This window comes from Falco cherrug, chromosome 12, assembly GCF_023634085.1.
Source record: "Falco cherrug isolate bFalChe1 chromosome 12, bFalChe1.pri, whole genome shotgun sequence".
In the NCBI taxonomy this organism is placed as follows: domain Eukaryota; kingdom Metazoa; phylum Chordata; class Aves; order Falconiformes; family Falconidae; genus Falco; species Falco cherrug.
In genome coordinates this window covers 4722983-4741467 of record NC_073708.1, presented here as the reverse complement: position 1 = coordinate 4741467, position 18485 = coordinate 4722983, and the positions used below count along the sequence as shown (strand labels likewise).

At 48.5% G+C, this 18485-nt stretch overlaps 1 protein-coding gene across 2 annotated transcripts in view; it reads right to left on the bottom strand.

Annotated features, from left to right (window-relative positions):
• Positions 1–2790: 2790 nt before the first annotated feature.
• Positions 2791–18485, bottom strand: part of COLGALT2 (collagen beta(1-O)galactosyltransferase 2) — a 59945-nt gene continuing 44250 nt past the window's right edge. For both annotated transcript variants that reach the window (XM_055725104.1, XM_055725102.1), the window contains 8 exons: positions 15537–15741; positions 10527–10646; positions 9974–10050; positions 7989–8095; positions 7041–7173; positions 5640–5767; positions 4914–5120; positions 2791–4492 (listed from right to left, as the gene is read on the bottom strand). In XM_055725104.1, coding sequence (XP_055581079.1) covers positions 4216–4492; positions 4914–5120; positions 5640–5767; positions 7041–7173; positions 7989–8095; positions 9974–10050; positions 10527–10646; positions 15537–15741 — 1254 coding nt within the window. In that variant the 3' untranslated portion in view covers positions 2791–4215. The remainder of the gene's footprint in view (positions 4493–4913; positions 5121–5639; positions 5768–7040; positions 7174–7988; positions 8096–9973; positions 10051–10526; positions 10647–15536; positions 15742–18485) is intronic.

Below are 18485 nucleotides of genomic sequence, written 5' to 3'. Positions count from 1 at the left end.
CATCCCAGGGCATCAGTCATGCTCAGCGAACCTGCTTTTGCTATGGAATAGTTTGAGCTTTCAGTTTAAACATCCCTGTTGTAACTAACCGGGTAACTTAGGTTATAGACAAATTTTACAACTTCTTCAGGAAGTCATTCTCTTTTGGGTCACCAAATGATTTCTGCAGTAAGTTAATACCCAAAAAAAACCCCACCAACTGGTTTGAGTGTTTCTCTTTTCCCCATTGTCTCCATCATGGCATTTTTTCCTCCTGGCCTCACAACCATTAGCTTGTTGGGTTTTTTTCCCCTCCCCTGCACAGAATACAAATGTTTGGAGTTTACACACAGCATAGACACTTCTTCTGCCTTTCAGCACCATCCTGTACCGTTCACACGGACACCCTGCCGTTCACAAGTCACTTCAGCGTTGGCAGAGGCTCCTAAAACTGCCAAAGGTTACACTGAGTCCCTGAGCTACAGCAAGTTGCTTTTGTTACTAAAGGGTCTCTCATGTTACAACAGCAAAGGCAAAAGAAAGATTATCCTGAATTCAAACCGCCTCTTGCTTTTTTTCCTACATGAACCACCTAGGGAGACAAACTGCCACAACAAAACCTTACTCAGTTTCCTTCAGGATAAATACAACCTATTTAGGAATGAGGGATTTCATATTACCACACTGAGAGGACAACAGCACTTTTCCTGTCTTGAACAAAAGCAAAGGCAGAGGTAGGTACAAGCAGTTGTATTGCAGATGATAATTTTTAGGGCCTGTCACCATAACCTTTCTTGTGAACAAGCTGCTTTTCCAGCTGGCTTGCTACTTAGACCTTGGAAAACCTGTTCCCAGCTTCTGCTGGTCTGGCACCAGGCTCACTGGGGTGGGCACTGCTGGGTGTTTTTTCCATCAGCTGTGGGCTCCTGGGGCTTAGCGCAGATGCTCCACAGCAGAGCAAAAACCCCCTACCAAAAGGAAAAAAAAAAAAAAAAAGGGGTGGTGGTGGAAAGCAGCGCCTGCAGTTCATAAAGCAGCCTGGCATATTCCTACTTATCCCTTGTCAAGTTCTGCTCACAGCAACTCATTTCCAAGATGTACGAGCAAATGCACAACCCCAGTGTAAGGCACCTCCACACCTGACAGCCAGCAAACAGCTGCCTCAGCCGAAGCCAGAGGGCTGCTGCTCCTACCTGCACTAGTTTTAAAGCCCATGAGATCAGTCATGAAAAAAATAAGTACATGGGAAGTGGAAAAATATCAGAAAAACCAAGAAGTGTTTCAACTGGCTCCTACTTTTCCAAATACAGTTAATCCTGAGTAGGGGCAACACCTGCCAAGGAACTGCAAACACAGACAGGGAAAACCAGCCCCTGCCGTAGCGGGTAGAACCACTGCCCAGCCACCAGGTCTTGCGTATCGAGATAAACAGAAAATGGTGTATGTGCACATGCACACGTGTGCATACAGGTAAAAGAACCATCAGCCAGGCTGAGGCCACGGCTGCCCTGAAAGCCCCCTTCATTTAATTCACATATTCTTGCTGCCCAGCTCCCCTGAAACCACCATCATGCCCCTCGTATCACTCGCTTCCAGCATTACCCAACAGAAAACCCACACATTAAAAAACCCACCAAACAACCCCCCCTGCTCTCTTACCAGGATGTTTTTAATAAACTGCTACTGTTCTACTTAAGGACATCGAAGTTAACTAAATCCATGCTGTATTTCCTGCACGGCCAACACAGCGATGCTCCTCGCCTCCCGGGGAAGCAGCCAAAGGGCTATGCCACAGACACATCCCCACCGCTGAGCCCGGGGGGAGCCCAGCACCGCCAGCATGGCACACCGCCCCCCCCGGCGTGTCTGTCCCTTCCCGCTCCAGCACCGAGCACCGGAGCACAGAGCTCTTCTCAGCCAGAATGTTAATGGAGAAACCGCTTCAGTGGGACTGTGGAAGGTCAGAAGAGCGAGGGCTGGCAAAGCCAGAGCTCGTGCTACACAGGTCAGTCTGCTCCCATGGCTGGGGGAGAGAGGCCTCCTGGAGACACAGGGATGGGTCTGTCACAGAACAAAAAGTGCATGAGGCTGGAAAAGATACACAGTGGTGACATACCTGAAGATAGCGTTATCACCACGAGCCCTTACACAGAGAGGCCAGCTGGGACCACCCACCCAGCGCCGCCTCGTCCCTGCTGTTCTGCCAGACTCAGGCGCACAGGCACATTAGCAGGACTGGAAACCTGCACGGGTGCCACGCCGAGCTGGGGCCCTGCTCCTCTTCCCACCACAGCCCAGCTCTCAAACAGCATTACCAAAGGTCTGGAGAAACAGCTCCACTACAAAATCAGCCCCAATTCCAAGGGAAGCACGATGTGCCGGAACACCAGAAGTAACACGGTACTCGTGCTCAGAGTGACACCTGACAATGCGCTGGATGCTCACCAGTTCACAGCAGTCCTGCTCCTGAAGGTCACAGCAAACTTCTTACCAACCTCTGCAACTGCCATCAGGCTTCAAACTGGTCAGACTGGCCACTCGTAAAGCGAGACCTGAGGAGGAAGCAAGAGGGCTTGTTAGAGAGGAATGACCCCAGCTGCGTGTGGCGGGCCTGCTCTCCATACTCACTGTCGCGTGGACACCTGCTCCAACCCGGACAGCAGAAGGAACACGGCTTCCAGGCAGTAGTTGCACAACAGGCACGTTTATACAGCCAGTGACCTCATGGTAGAGTGACACAGCTGCAAAACTCTCGAGCTGGCCTTCCCCAGCCAGCGCTACTCCCACCCAATGAAGAATACTCACAGTTACTCATCTTGCACCAGGTTCTATGTATTATCAGACCGGCTGACAGGTAATAATAACATGTCTTCTTTAGCAGAAAGCACAACATTGATCAGTAATTGTTAAAAACAAACAAAAACTTAAAAAAAAAAAATACAGCCACACATACTCAACCGCACAAATCTGCCAGCAGGTGAGTCTCTAGATTGCAAGTCCAGGAGGGCATCCTCCCACTGCAAGAGCAGCTTGAGGTCCGTGCCAGCTAACCTAAGCAGTGTAGTCTGTCATCACCTGGCCTCTGAGAAACATTTTTTTTTTAAAAAAAAAACAACCAAAACAAAACCACCATACTCTGCTGACATGTTAGCCAACAGCAAGTACATCAGAACTCATCCTAAAAAACAGACGAGTTTGCTCCTCACATGAAAAAGTATCAAGGCAAGTTGCCTTTCCGTCCTGTAACGCGCAATTCTATCCAGGCTGTGGAGAACAGCACAGCTGACAACAGTAACACTTCTGCAGGTTGTTTGTTTTTTCTAAGTATAGCGTCAAGCAGGTTGTAACCAAAATTTTTAAGTTCCTGGAAGTCCTACGCTTGGTTTTACAGCCTAATGAAACAGCCCTGCAAATAGGTTGCCAGGCTTTGTTTTCCTGAAGGAATAAATTGAGGCAGGGGGTGAAGCAGGACATGACACAAACCAACTCCACCTGCATTCCCTGCACGCAGTAGAGACACAAGTAAGATCGGCAACCTCCTCCTTCTCTGCTAGCATCTGAGATTTTAGCCATGCCAAGACATCAGTTGTGGATTGGGAGGCCTGTTTAGATGAGATCTAGCAGAGGGGAAATTGCAGAGGGGAAGCCAACAATAGTTTCCTGTAGGAGTGTGATGAGGGAGAAAGTGCAGAGAAGCGCTGCTCCAATGCACTGAACATTTTTGGAAACCATCTTGATTCTGCCAGGGATCACTCTGAAAAATCAAAACCAAATAACCCAAACGCTTGCCTGCAGTTTCTCTCAGTGAACAGGGTTATAAAAGCCTACAAACCTACAAGGAGTAAGAGTTACACAGCAGCCAAGTTACAGGCTATCCAGAACGGTATTAACACTTGTACACCTCTATATATTAATCTTTATAAATAGAGTGTTCTACACGAGGAACTGTAGAAAGACGTCATTCAAGGTTGTTGGTTTTTTTTACAAAAGCTTGCGTGGGCTTTTGTTCAGACCTCTGCCTTTTTTCTGCCGGTCAGGAACACTTGTTCTTTTTCCTCCTTCTTCTCCCACCCTGTGCTAAGCACCTTGGTTAATTGTCAGGTCCAATCACGTGCTTTGCCATTCGAAGCAGTGGGAAGGAGACCACATGAAGAGCTGCTCTACAACTTTCAAGGGTGAAAAGCTGAAGTGCGAGGCAGGTTCAGCTGTCAACAGAGTCCCGGGGGAAGCAGGCAGTCATAGTTCATCCCTGGAGGACGGTGCATTGAGAGATGACTGGGAAGGCAGGGCATCCTTGTTCTGAGCATCGCTGTGGATCTTGCCCTGCTGCCGGGATTTCCAGGAGTGTGTTCTGTCCCAGTCCGTTGACACGGTCTCGTTGTCCCAGATTGTAGAGGTCTCTGTGTCGCTGAGGTAGCCTGGCTGCCCTGTGTAGTGGGTGGGGTAAACAAGCAGGGGCTCTGCTGAAAAGGCTTTCAAGTCTCTGGACTCATAGTACTCCATGTACTTCGCTCTAAAGAGAAGAGAAAAATCATCAGTAACAGAGTGAGCATTCATCAGTGCCACTGCTGGTAACTGACACAAGCCAATCCACTGAGCAAACAGGTCCCAGGGAGTGGAGGCAGTGGCTGAGGTGCAGTCTGACTCCCTGCAGCCAGTGCCACACACAATCTATACAGCCAATGCCTCCGATACCAGAGAGCGCCAAGTCCCTCAGGACCAGCCCACAAGCCCTGCACCAGGTAGGGACAATAAACCCTCTGCAGCAGGTCTGTCACCTTCTGTGTCAGGAGCTCTCCCGCAGACAACCAAATAGCACGAGGAATAGCCCTGTCCCCACAGAAGTGAGACACATCAGCATGATCTGAACTAAGAACATTCAGCAAGACAGACCCAGCTCATGGCAACCAGAGCAACGAAGGCGTCCTACTTACACAGGGTGCTTGTTGTACATGACTGGCAGAAATTCATCTACAGGCAGCATCTTGCTGAAAGGCTCAGCTCCGATCAGTTTCTGAGCCCCTTGGAACGAGATTGCATACCCCAGGGTCCAGTACGAGTAATCAGCTTCCACCAGGTTCATGACATTGGGAACTGCTTTCTCAGGCTCTTGCACCTGCATCCTTTTCCGGCCAATGTAGCTTTAAAGGGTGAAAAAACCAAGGAAATTGGAACCAAAGGGAATCTGCAGCCATTAGGACCACAAGACTGTTTGTGTGAACCAGGGAAGGGCAAAGGGTCAATCCAAGAAGCCATCCACAACCAGGCTCACAGATTTCCATCCTGCACCACTCCCAAACATCCAAGCCTTAACCCAGTGGGTGGTATAGCTGCGAAAGACTTCATAAGGGAGCCAAGATTACACAGTCCAAGCCTCAGAACTGAGTCGTGACAGTTCCTCTGTCACAGCAGCAGCTCCAGACACTGCTGAGATCAACCAACGCTGCCCACAAAGGGCAGTAATGGCATCCAATGGGCATTCCAGCATCAGCTTGCCACAGAGGGCAGGTCTGTCCTGATGGGAAGAGCCACTGAGAAGTCTCTGCCCACCTTCCCCTGCACTCCAGCATTAACCTACACCTCTATCCCGATGCAGCAGGTGCTGCTGACCTCCCCTGCATGCCCAGGAGTTCCCAGATGGCCTCGGGCTACGTACTTACATAAGCTCCCAGTCTAGCTGGGCTTGTTCAATGTCACCCATCAGCTTCACGAGCTTCCTTTTAAACTGGTGTTCAAAGCGCACATCATCCTCGATAACAAGCGTCTTCTCCAGTTCTCTGTTCACCACCTGAAACAAGAGGGTTCAGAAGCAATCGCAAGGGCAGACACGGGCCACTGCCTGCACCCTGAAATCGCTGGGGTCAGCCTGACCTGGCATTACCCTCTAGACCGTGCAGGTAGGGAGGCTGAGGAACTGCTCCTAGATTCACAGCTCACTTGGGAGAGACTACGAAAGCCAGTGAGAACAGTCCTGAAAATTCCCTGTGGCTGAGCATCTCAACCTAAAAAAACCCTTTATCTGATGTTGCACCACCTAAAACCCACGAGTTAGCATCCGGCACTACCACAGCAACCACCTCCTCAGAGGAAGGTGCAGCAGCCTTTGATGCCAAAGCTGCTGTTCAGAAAAACCTCTTTGGTGGAAGAAAGCGTTGCTGAAGTCTGGGAAGACAGACAATCAAGCGCATCCCAAGTCTGGCCCTGACAGCTTAGAGAACACACACAACCTGCACGTAGGTTCCCATCTGACCGTTGGCAATTTAAAGTCTCAGGCCCAAACGCCCAGCTGACTCCTCGGTGCTGCAGTCGCTCCTGCTGGCTCTGGGCTGGATCAGTGCCCTGCCCTGCTGAGCGCTGCTGCAGCTAACGCCTCTGAAGGCAGAGGGCTGTGCCTCTTTGGGTAACCACTGCCACTGCCCAGTCTTCCTTCAGTACCGAGTCCTTCTCCCTGCCTCCACCACACCTTACTTCAAATAATCCCTCCTGTTGACATCTGGCTGTGTAACTGCAGCATCTCTGACCAGCGCAGCCCGGACCCTCTCAAGTGTCACTCCCCAGGTGAACAGCGAGAGGCGGAAGCTACAGCTTTTACCACCCAAACAAGATCTCTTAGCTCAGGTAACAGAGGCCTCTGCTGTTAAAAATATTCACGATACGCCAGCTTCAAAAAGCCAGTCAGCAGAGTTACTGGAACTTGCCTCAGTCCAGATGCAGAACAAGGGGAAAAAAAAACAAGAGGTGTGTTGTTTTTTTTTTTTAAACACCACTTGTTCTTCAAAGCCTTCTTGCCTTTCTCATAAGCACACATGCTCCAAGCAGTCTATCGGATAATTTGCAAAAACAGTCATGAAAATATTCTGATAAAAATTTGCTCAGAGCTGTTGGTAAATGGAAAACAGAGATGAAAAAGCTGAATGCTGCATTCAAGAAAACCCCTGTGTGCAATCCCCTACAAACTAAGGAAAACAGTTTCATCCTACGCTTCCAGAAACGTGCATCATATTTGATGCTCTGCCCTAGGACTGGCTGCAGGACCTGCAAGGCACCCACAAACTCCTTACCTCCTTCCAGATGTAATAGTGACTGAGGAAGCAGCCGATCTCTCCTCTGGTTAGCGGCCTGGAGGAGTACGGGTCCCGGTATCCTGGGAGCATATCGATGCTGAGAGCTTTGAGCTGACTCGTGTTCAGTGCTCTGAGAGAGAGAGAACAGCTATCACCACTTAAAAAGGAAATTCAAGTCAGACACAGGGGCAACATGGGAAATGCTGCTGATGTTCAGAGAAAAAGCATATCTCAAGAAATTCTTGCACTTGTTTAGCTATAAAACCTGGAGAAAAATTAAATTCTTGATTTACAAGTCTAAATCAAGCTGACAAATCATATCCTTAACTCTGCCAACAACTTCTTGTGGGACCACCAACTTTTCAGTGGCTTGGCTTAGATTATTTTTCTAAGAGGTCTTGATGGGTACCCAAATCTCAAAGACCACTAGATGGCACGTGGGTTCCTATCGCCCTAAGGCCTTTTTGCAGCTCACAGACCAAAAATTTCTGCCTTGATTTCTCATTATAAAAGGGTCTTAACACACCTTAAATTAAGCTTGGAAAGGGCTCCGTCATAGTTACCACTGTAGCACAACTTTGTAGCACTAGGATGGACAGTCTTCCCAGGAGATAAATGCTCTCAAACACTCTCACTGCTGACTCCTTTTAATTGTGTGCAAGTGTTGTAGTTCAAAGAAACCAGTATGATTTTAACAATCATTTTCACGTTAGCCTGAAACACGCTGCCCCAGTTCTCTCATGGAGACTGACTAATTGCAAAAGAAGAAAGAGCGAGCAAAACTGCCCCTAAACAGACCGTGAGGTAGGTAAAAGTGATATTCAGCTCTCCCCTCAGCCCACCCTTCCTCACCAGCAGGCAGCTCAGGGTATCCAAGGTGATGGTGTCAGGCAGTCATGCACAACCCACTCTTCGCAAACATCAGCAACCCCAGCTGAAACTCACTTTCCATCCACAGCCTCCACTATCTTGACTGCAATCTCCTGCTCATAGAGAGTCCTCAGCATCCGATCCCGCCTGTCTTTCCGACGCTTCAGATTGATCATGAAAATCTGGACAGAAGAGAAAGACATCAGCCTCCTGGCTTGGGAGAGAGGAAAAAAAGGGAGCCCTGATCCACCCTTGCCTAGCAGCCCTGCTGGAAAACCAGATCTTATGAAAACACCGGGTGTTTTTCATTCCAGGTTGCTTAGAATTTGTCAAAAAATTAAGAGTTGCTTTTGAGTTGCAAGTTGAGAGGCTTGTTGTCTAACAACTACTTTTGATGAATGTTCATAGGGGAAACGTGCTCTTCGAGGGTGAATAAAAGTGAGAGGAGACCAAGTCTATAATTTTCAGAGATACAGGGTATTCTGATTTATATCAAGCACATGGCCACCTCCAGCCTCAGTCCTAGAGGCAACACTGACCTACATGTTCCTCTATAAACACTGCCACTGCTTGTATTCAGGATTGTCAGCAGGGTCGCCATCCAAGTACAAGGACACGGTAGAGAGGATTTTTGTAATTAATTCAGGCACTGAAAATCCACTGCTACCCCTGCCAGAAAGCCTAGTGGAGAGCCAGTACCCGGAACAGAGATGTCTGGGCAGGGCTCCCTCCAAGCCTTGAGGAGACAGACGCTCTGGTGGAGGGCAGAGGGCTGAAGCCCTCATCTGCAGGTAAACTGCAGAGGGTCAGGGATATTTTTCAGTCCCAGGCAGACAAGTGCAGCCTTGTAGCCTGTGGAGCAAAACCTCATCCCAGTAAGAAGTGGATCAAATTCCAGCTCAGTACAAATACAAAAATAATAAATTGGATAAATAAAGCACAGCCACAAAGGACAACATGGAAAAAACCTACACCAGCTGTGTCCTAAACACAGACGCTCAAATACACATAGCCAAATTGGGTTCAGACTTTACAAGTCATGCAAACAGATGTAGCAGAATACACCAAGAAAACAAAGGCTCCCCTGATCACCACAGCTCCCTCGGTCACGGTGCCACTGCCAGCCTGGCAGCTGCATACACAGGGGTTGCTGGCTCTGTGAATAACACGGACACTGGTGAATTAAAGCCCAGCAGACCCCTCTCCAGCCTTCTCCCCTCCATGCCTGCTCTCTCCACAATGTGAGGCAGAGGCAGGAGAGGAATTTCTGTGGGGTCTTGAGGTACTACCAGTGGCAGCAACCATCATTCTGGTTCGCTTTTACTTAAGGTCAAAAATATGTGGCAACCAAGCAGGGCAGGGGGAGAGCTGCCCAGGCAAGGAGACAGCATGTATGGGTTTCATCGCTCCTGGACGTACCCCGGCTGGGCTAGAACCCAGCTGTGAACTTGGCTCCCCCAGCTGCTCCGGGCTCTCCTGTGTCTCCCTAAGATGAGAGAGATCATTCTTTTCCATCACTGGAAAGCAGAAGAGGCTTCCCAAAAGACTAGTTTTTGTCACAGAATGGAAGGGAAGTCAGATGTAGAGGAAACAGCACAAGAACCAGGGAGTTAAATAACCTGTTTTTCAGCCTTGCCTCTGCCACCTGCTCCCGAGCTGGGTTAAAATCCGTATCATCAAGACAGGAAGCCCAAAGATTTCCTGGGCACTGTCCTGGTACACAAACCTGCACTTCTAATCAAGGGTCTTGTAGCAAGTATTCAGTGCCCACACAGACCTGAGTGGCCTTGTTTCTCCACCACAAACACCAGGGGGAAAGACCGCTCCCTGAGCCCTTTCCCTTCTGCTTCCCTGAGCTCAGCAGCTCTCCCCAAATAAGGATGGCATTTTCTCCTCGTAGAAGGCTTATGTCAAGAAGATGAGTGATTGGGAAGAGCTAACTATGTGAAAAGATGATGTACTCCAGGGGAAACTGCTAGAAGCTCAGCTACAGGGAGAACTCGGGTCCTCTAGGTGATGAGTGGGAAGACAAGACAGTAACAGCAAAATAGGTTCCTTACTTCATCAAATCCCATCTTGTCAGGGTGCTTCAGAGGAACAGAGACATACTGAGAGGGTTCGATGGGAGGACGATCGACTGAAAGAGAGAAGAGATCCCAAACAGCACATTCACATACACACTGCATCAATGTGATGTATTGTGTTTTTATCACCAGGCCTAAAGCCCCAGGGAGCTGGGATGTGGAGTCAGTGCAGGGGCAGGTACAGCAGAAAGCATCCACGTTGCAAAGCAGAAGCCAGCAGCCATGTGCCAGACAGACATCATGACAAAAACAAGGCTCTGCAGCATCCTTTTTGCATTAAAGATGCATTTTTGCATTTGATCAAGGGAAGTTGAGAGATTTTGTGAATGGGGTTGACCTGACCGTGAAGTGATTATATCCCTAGGTAGAAAAGCAGTGGAAAAATGGAACGCTGCATATCAAAAGAGTATGAGAGCAGTCGGGTCAGGATGCAGACTCCCAAGGGGAAGACAGCTGGGCTGCTGGCAGGCGAGGTCTACAAACATTAACTCTGGGGGTGGGTCCATCATGGCAGGGCACAACAACTTACTCATAGCCTCAATTAGTGTGTGCACAAAGTTCTCAGTTTCTTCTTGCAGCGTTTGGTGTGATTTCAGGGGCATGGGCAGGAAACCATAGTGTTCACGGTTGCAGATGAACATCTGTATTCCTGGGGATCACAGGAAAACAGAAATTAGAATCAGGTCTTTTACCAGCCGATTGTGCACTCTGCAATACTCTGTTGCTATGTAGCCACAATCAAACTTACGCCAGGACCTCAGTCCTGAAAACTTCTGCTTCATAAACAAACAATTCAAACACATCACACTGCCATTTGCTGTTTTATTTGGCTGGCAGCAAGTGGCCTCTCCTATGAAACCAATTGCTACTCGCTCCCCGACAGCAGTATTTTTAACCAGAATCCGTTTTCTCCTAGGAGAGACTGGGAACCCATGCCTTTGACCAGAGAAAGGGTCTTTTTTGGCTGTTGCCTATGAAAACAAGCCTACAGCAGAAGGCAGAACCGGCCTTTAGCACAAGGGGTGTCTGACCCACCCAGCAGAACTGCTGCAGGTACCTGGGGGTACCACAGAAGCCCCCTTCCCCAGAACCCTGCTGGCACTGCTCAGCCCTGGCACCTCACCCGACAAGCCCTTCACAGACCCGGAGCCAAAGGCAGGAACAGGTTTTCGCCCTCGGAGTGAGGCAGCCTCAAGCGGTGCGATGGCTTCCAGCGGCGCTGTGCCAAGGAGCAGCAGTGGTGGCCTTGGGGATGCGGGGCCTCCCACCCCACAGAGACCCAGGGAGCCTCCAGAGGGGAGACATGGGGCTCAGAGGTGGGGGAAACACACAGGTTTCAAAGCTCAGGGTGAAGGGCAGAGGCATTTGCACCCACGACTGGGCAGCACTGCCCCTCGGTGAGAGGTGGCCGGCCCTGCGCGCCCAGCAAAGACAGCGGCAGCTCCGTCCCAGCAGCCAGCCGTGGAGAGGGAAAAATCCCAACAAACCCAGCGTGGCAAGGGGCAATGGCAGCTTTCATCTGTGCTTTGCGAGGATTCTCTGTCAGACCGCAATAAATACAGAACGACTCTTCCAGCGTGGAGGAGCCAAGCCTGATCCCCAGCTCCGACAGCACACAGCTGGCCAGGTGCCAGCCCAGGCAGCTCAGCTCTGCTGGGATCACACAGGATGAAGCTGTGGGGCCCAAGGCACCAGTCTAGCTGCAGGGCCTGTTACTGGCCTAGCAAGGGATTCAGCCTGGGGTTTGCAGTCGGGCATCTTCCTGCTTCTGTTTGCTTTGGCTAGAAGATAAAGGCAATCTATTTTTACCTGTGCTGGCAAAGGACTTTGAGGAATAGGTATACACATACAATAACCATCCTGGAAGCACCAAGTCTACCACCAAACATGGTCCTTTCCTCTCCAGGATTAGTTTTACTGTGCCCTGAAGATTAGAGGAAAACCCTAGCGAGAGCCACTAGCAAGAAGAAAAGATGCTTTCCAAAAGAGGTGGTAATGTAACAGCCTTCTACTCCAAAGCTTTTGCAACTGCTCGTCCAAGGGGCCAAATCTGAAGGTGTGAAACAAGGAGAGGATGCAAAGCTGCTCCTCAGAGCAGACACTCTTGCAAGGGAGGGACACCCCCACCACCCCCACTGAGAGTGTTCACTGGTAACGTCCTGGCTGCTCCCGCAGGACTAAAGAAGGCTTTGCTCACTATCCGCTACAACTGCGGCAACACAGGGCCTGACAGCCCATCAGGCAACGCACTCAAAAGCTACAGCCAGATAAGCCAAAGGAAAGTATTTCCGTTGTTTTTCACTGAGTTCTGGTCAGGTCCTTTATTAATTAATCACAATCTGAGAGCCGCTAGAACCCATACAACTGGCCAAGCAGATTTAACAAAAAATGTAAACTGCCTCGTTTCTTAAAAAAAAAATAAAATAAAAAAAAAAAAAGTACAACCACCCCCCTCCCTCCAGCAAATAAATGAAAACCAGACACTACCTGGTGTGTCAATGCTTTCATGTGTTGGTCCCCCTAATCCTTGGTATTTTTAGCAGAGCAGAATTGTCTACTTTAATGACCCCGGTGTTTCCACCATTTTAAGTTCTGCAAGCAAATTGCTGGCTACACTACTTGCCAAAACACATTCAGCTGTCAGCTGCAATTTAGGTAAATGGCAGAATAAAAAATACTACCTGCTGACATTAATGGATTTGGCACTGATCTAATCAACTAATCTTATCTGGCTCACTGATCTCTGTTCTTAATCTTCCACTGGCTTAAACACTGTTAATCTGCATAAATTCATGCCAGCATTTCTGTTCCTTTTGGGATAAAAGCTACTTTAGAATGGTAAAGCCACCTTAACATGGGGAGGGGGACTTGCTGTCCAGCTCTGTTTTTTTACCAAAACAAATGATTGCTATAAGGGACAGAACAGCTGTAGGTATGTGCGTTACTATTAGCCGTTGTAAGGCAGCGACCAGGATTCACAGCCGTGCCCCAAACCCACAGCCACATTCAGACAACCCGAATTTCCCCCACATCCCTGTGAGCAGACCTTCCAGCTGGCTGGCTGTCGGGCTTCAGAGCCTCAGGCTGCAAGGAGCTCAGGAGATCTGGCTGGCTAAACGCTACCTTGTGAGTGCAAGGCGCTCCAGAGAGTCCACCCTTGCCAATAAAACACTCCCACTGAGGTTTGTTCCGAGTCCGTACTCCCCCCACAGGCCACGCTCTCTCAGCAGAAGTGGGAAGGACAGTCTCTTTAGGGCATCACAAAACAATCGCTTTGAGCAGCAGATTCACTGTTGAAAATCGACGGTTTCATTTGAGGCATTAAGTGCACTGGCCTGGACAAAACCCAGCATCATTTGAGACTTTAGGGAAGTAAGTGAAGTTACTCCAAAGAGAAGTTTACCTCAAAGTCCATACATTTTTCACATTTCTGAACTTGGATGTCATCCTTCTATCATGGGTGACAAACTCAGCCCAGGACACAAGCCAACAATCTGAGCAGACCAATGGGCCAGACTGCTGAAGCAAAGCCTTTCATGTCATGGATCAGTCATGAGAAAAGCTGAAGTGTTATAGCATGGAAGGAAAAAATGATGGGTTTGAACCCCTGAAATACTTCTTCAGCAGCTGGAGCTCATGTGATGCAGTTACCACATACGTTGGATGCTGCATTTCTGGGAGAGCTGTCAGAGGGAACAAGCAGGGCAGGCTGATGTCAAGGAGCCAGCTTTGCTATCCAGACTGAAATCTCAGTTCTCCTCTGGAGCCAACATACTGATGTCGTGACTCAAAGTCAGGGCCCCAAAGGTGCTCTGCGAGTTCACATCTTGCCTCTGCCTCCCAAGGGCTCTAATTTCAGCCCTTGCTGCCTCCTCTCTACCACTCCTTTCTCATTTGATGCCCCTTATCCTCTCATTGCTGAGTTTTAAAAAGCTCTGCTTAGGCTGCCAAGACAAGACCATTTCTTTCAGTGCTTGTCAGGACCTTCACACCACAAACATCATTAAAATGAAAGCTACAAACAGCTGGTGGCTGCTGTGCTGCTCTGGGAACGGTAGGAAAGGCAGTCTGCTCAGCCTGCCTCTTCTGCAGAAGTGATTGCCAACAAACCATACTTCTTCACTTTCTCTCTGCTTGTCTGTTCCCCAAAAACAGCCCTTCCTTCTCACCTTAACTTTGCCTCTTTTACAAACAGAAGACAGCTAACACCAACGGCACATCACTCAGAGGACCCGCAAACAACTTCTCCCTATTAATTCACCTCAGCAAGCCAGCAAACCAGTCTTGAAGCTCTGAACCGAAGCACGTTTATTGGTGCCACTGAGGCTGCATCAGTGCTTTTGTCCTTGTAAGGCCCCAGACTTTCCCCTTCCCAATGCAGCAGGGCCAAGAACCACAGGGATGGCCATTACAGCCGCAGCCTTCCCGGGAGCTCCTTGCAGCTCTGACACTGCTACGCACCCGTCTGCCAGCCAGGACTTTGCTTTAGACAGAATACCCACCAGCTCCACTCTCCACAAAGAAATGGCACTAAATAAACATCCTCACCACAAGTACAAGCAGCAGTAGCAGCAGTCGCATGCACTTAAGAGACAGTGATTTCTCCGAGACACCTAGAGCTCTCTGCCAACACCAACAGCCATTCCAGACAAAGGAGAAGGACACTGAGGTTGTGCCTTGGCCCGAGAAGAGCCCTGTATCTCAGGTCTAACTGAAATCCTCCCACTGTCCAGCGGAAACTGATCCCAGTTATCAGCCAGAGTGGTACACATATTCTCTCTGCTGTGCCCCAAGGATCTCAAGGCAGCTCTCTGTGCTCAGCTGGTTCTCCCAAAGTACCAATGATACCACGTCAAGCAATGTCAAGTATGCAGAGGTTTTACTGCTTGCACATGAGCTCTAACCTGCTCTTGCCTGCAAGAGATTTCCTTTCAGCACAGTCCACAGACTCCACATTGTTCCCCTGCAAGTTACACTGATTTTGCTTTAAAAGCAGAAAACAAAAAAACACCAAAAACCAGAACAAAATCCCCCCACACCTCAGACAATTCCTGCTGAGCTGCCGTGAAGCACAGCCTCATCAGCGCTGCAGGTAAGCAACTTGGGGTTTGTTTTCCGCAAGGGCTGCTACATTTAGAAAGAGTCTCTTGCCCTTACTCCCTTCCTCATGGATCTCCTGGAAGCGGCGACTTCAGATCCCTTACCTATGGACTTCAAGGATACCTTCTGCTCTCACAGCATTCACCTGTGTTCACTACTGTCTTGCTGTGACACAAACCAGGGGTGGATGCCACACGTTTTCTTTCTGAAACACTGCCCCCATCCCAAGAATGGTTCCCATGGCCTTTGAAGCTAGCCGATTCAAAACTGCATTGCCTCTCCCTTGCTGCTAGTTATCCCTGACTAGATCTGAAAGAGGAAAGGGAACTGGGTCTTAGCTCAACACTACAGTCAACACAGGACTTCTGGCTGTGAACTCCAGCTAGAGGTCTGCATGTCTCTACTAGTGACTCCTCCCCAGCAAAGGCTCCCGACATACCTGCTTGGCGACTGGAAAAGGCAAAGACCATGATATCATCAAAGCTCCAGGTGTAGTCCTGGTGAGGGGGGTAGAACATCAGCTTGGTGGAGGCCTCTTTCCTCAAGTCAATGAGGAACGTGGAATGAATCATCGGGACAGCAAAACAGCCTGTCCTCTTCCATTCCCGAATCAGGGGATAATCCAAGGTCCTTTTGTAATAGCCCTGAAATCACAACGAGGGGGCTGCTTGTTACAAAGAGATTTCTGTTTTGGAGATGCTCCTTAGCAAAAGCTCTCACCCTTAGACTTCCCCAGCAGAGATGGATCAATGCTCAATTCTCAGGTTTTTAAGTGTCTCCCATTTGGAAAGGGCTCAGTCGGGTATTTAGAAACAACCTCCATCCCAAAAGCTAAGGCTCAACCTTCTCTCTCTCCTTTCTAGCAGTGATTGGAAATCCAAGCCTTACAGTTGCAAAAATTTTCTTGCAAAAGAGCATCAAACCTTGGACTATTTTCTCCTGGCTCTTCAAAAACTTTTTTTGCACATAAGACTCTCAGGTCTGATCCTGGAAGCTGACGAGCATCTGTGACATCCTCCATGTTCAACAGGTACAAAGGACATTCAGTGTCTCACAAAATAGGACCTGCAAATTATTTCTGACCATGACTTAAAAAAAATTTAAAATTATCATTTGCTTCATTGCAGTGAAGGCAACATCTCAATCTTTATCAGCTATGTAAGAATCCCTGCTTCCTCCATCCCAGGGCAAGCAGGTTTAATACTCACCCCTGAGCTCTCCCCACAGACTGCCTGGGGGAAGCACTTCAGTCAGCTCATTTCTCTGTAAGCATGAGCTCTGCTCACCTTCCAGCGTTGTGGATGCAACACCCACGTTGTGCAGCTCACAGCTGCTTTTGCAGGTGTATTAAGTATACAGCTATCAGATTTGGAAATAAACACACTGAATTCCTTCAGAAAGAAAATCTTAACGCACAGTAAGACATCCAGACATGTGAATCCAGAGCAGATTCTGGTCTTTACAGAAATAGGAGTCACTAAAATAAGTTAAAGTTCCTCGTACATTATATTTTCCATGAGCATCCTAGCAAAGGCTGAGTGAATCACTGCACAACCACTTTACCCTGGTTTTGTGTAGAGGCATGGTGTGGCGCATTTGTCTGTTTATGTATTTGTTGATCCTTTCCTCTGCCCTTTAGACATCTAGTCCCCACAGTATGGTCAGAAGGTATCTCAAACACAGCTGGTCTGATTTTCATGAAAAGGAACAAGTGAGCAGAGACCTTACTGGTGTTCCCACTGAAGGAAGGGTTAAGACATTCAACCTTTACCAGACATCTGAGAATGCCCACAGGTGAGAGATGCTGGAAACTAATCTTTCCTCCTCCAGTCGCTCGCTGTGGGGTTTTGGGGCTTTTCACTGCTCATAAATCATGTGTAGTCAAGAAAGACTCCAACTTGTCAGCACTGCTGCTGTGCTCGCCTTAGGTTAGCTTCATGACGACTAAATGTCAAGCTGTCTGGAGCTGGGTTTGGCTGCTTGTTGCTCAGTGCTGGAGGCGGTGTTTCAGGGTGTGCTCCAGCTCTTACTCCCTCCCCAAGTCCCCAGGGAGAGCAAGGCTGAGAGCATGAAGCTGTGGGACTGTGAGCACAAAAACAAGCAGCAGCAACTAAGAAAAAAAACAAAGTGGAAACTTTCCTGTTCATTTGAGCAGCTTTTTTTCACCAAATTCTGCAAGACACATTTGCTGCTAGGTTTTTCCCCTCTCCTTTCTCTCAGCTAATGCTGGTAATGATGGAAACTTACTACTGGAGAGGTAACATCAGGGGCCAGGGCTGAAGCTGGTGCACACAGGCACAGATCCATTTCAGCCTGCGGAGCAATGCTGATTTACATCAGTGGAAAACCTGGCTGTCTCAGGACTTAACCTTAACGGCTTAAAGGACAACGCCTTTGCTATGAAGCTTCTATCTCCATTTTAAAACAAAAACTGAAACAAGTAAACACCCATCATGCCCACCCCCCTGTTTCTTATCTATGTATTTACTTCCCAAGAATTTGGGAAGTTCAGGACCTTTTCCTGTTATTTTTACTCAGTTAGTTAGTCTGAACTGTGGAACTCCTTCCCATAAGATGGCATCGGTGCCAAAAAAATCAAAGTTTCAGACAGTGCTTTCTATAAAATAATAATAAAAAATAATCACCGAGAGCTTTAAAGATAAAGATCTCCCTCAAAGAATCATAGAGAAGGAGATTACCAGAGGCTAGGAAAATATTTTGGGGAAGTTATCGTTCACTTACTTGTTTGCCATGCTCTTATATTATTCCCTAGGCATCTACTAGGAACCGCTGGTAGCCAATGGACCTTTGGTCTGACCCAGTACACTTGTTATGTTTTCGCCCTGCCTGTGGTCCCTACTAGTGTCCTTGCTAACACTGGGAAGCAAGAATGATGGTTTACACTAGGTAAATAGAAGAAAAAGGGAATGGAGTTTGCTCTTTGTTTCACTCCAGCAATAGTGACAATAATTAGCATCTGGTTAGTTTTCTGGAATAAAGCAAGAGGGTAGGGAAGGGCAGGACCATGGAGCTTCTCTGAAGTATTCCTTTTCACATGCCCCAGGGAAGTTACAAGCTGTGTGCGCAGCTCGAACTTAAACACATTTGCCTATGCAGTAGGGCAAGCTTGTCTTTACCAAGAGGGAAATGCAAGACTCAGGCATGGAAGTAAAAAGAAGGAAATTCTGAAGCTTTCCAGGAGAGACACAGCTTGGGATCCTGCCGCCTCGAAGGATGAGGAAACACATGCCAGCAGCAGACTAGAGAACAAGTGAAAAAGCTGATCTCATTACTGAGGCTTACCTGGGAGAAAAAAAAGCATTAACTACAGTCTCCATTTCAGCTTCAATGTCTTGAAAAGCCTACCCAGAGCTTAGTCAAGAACATT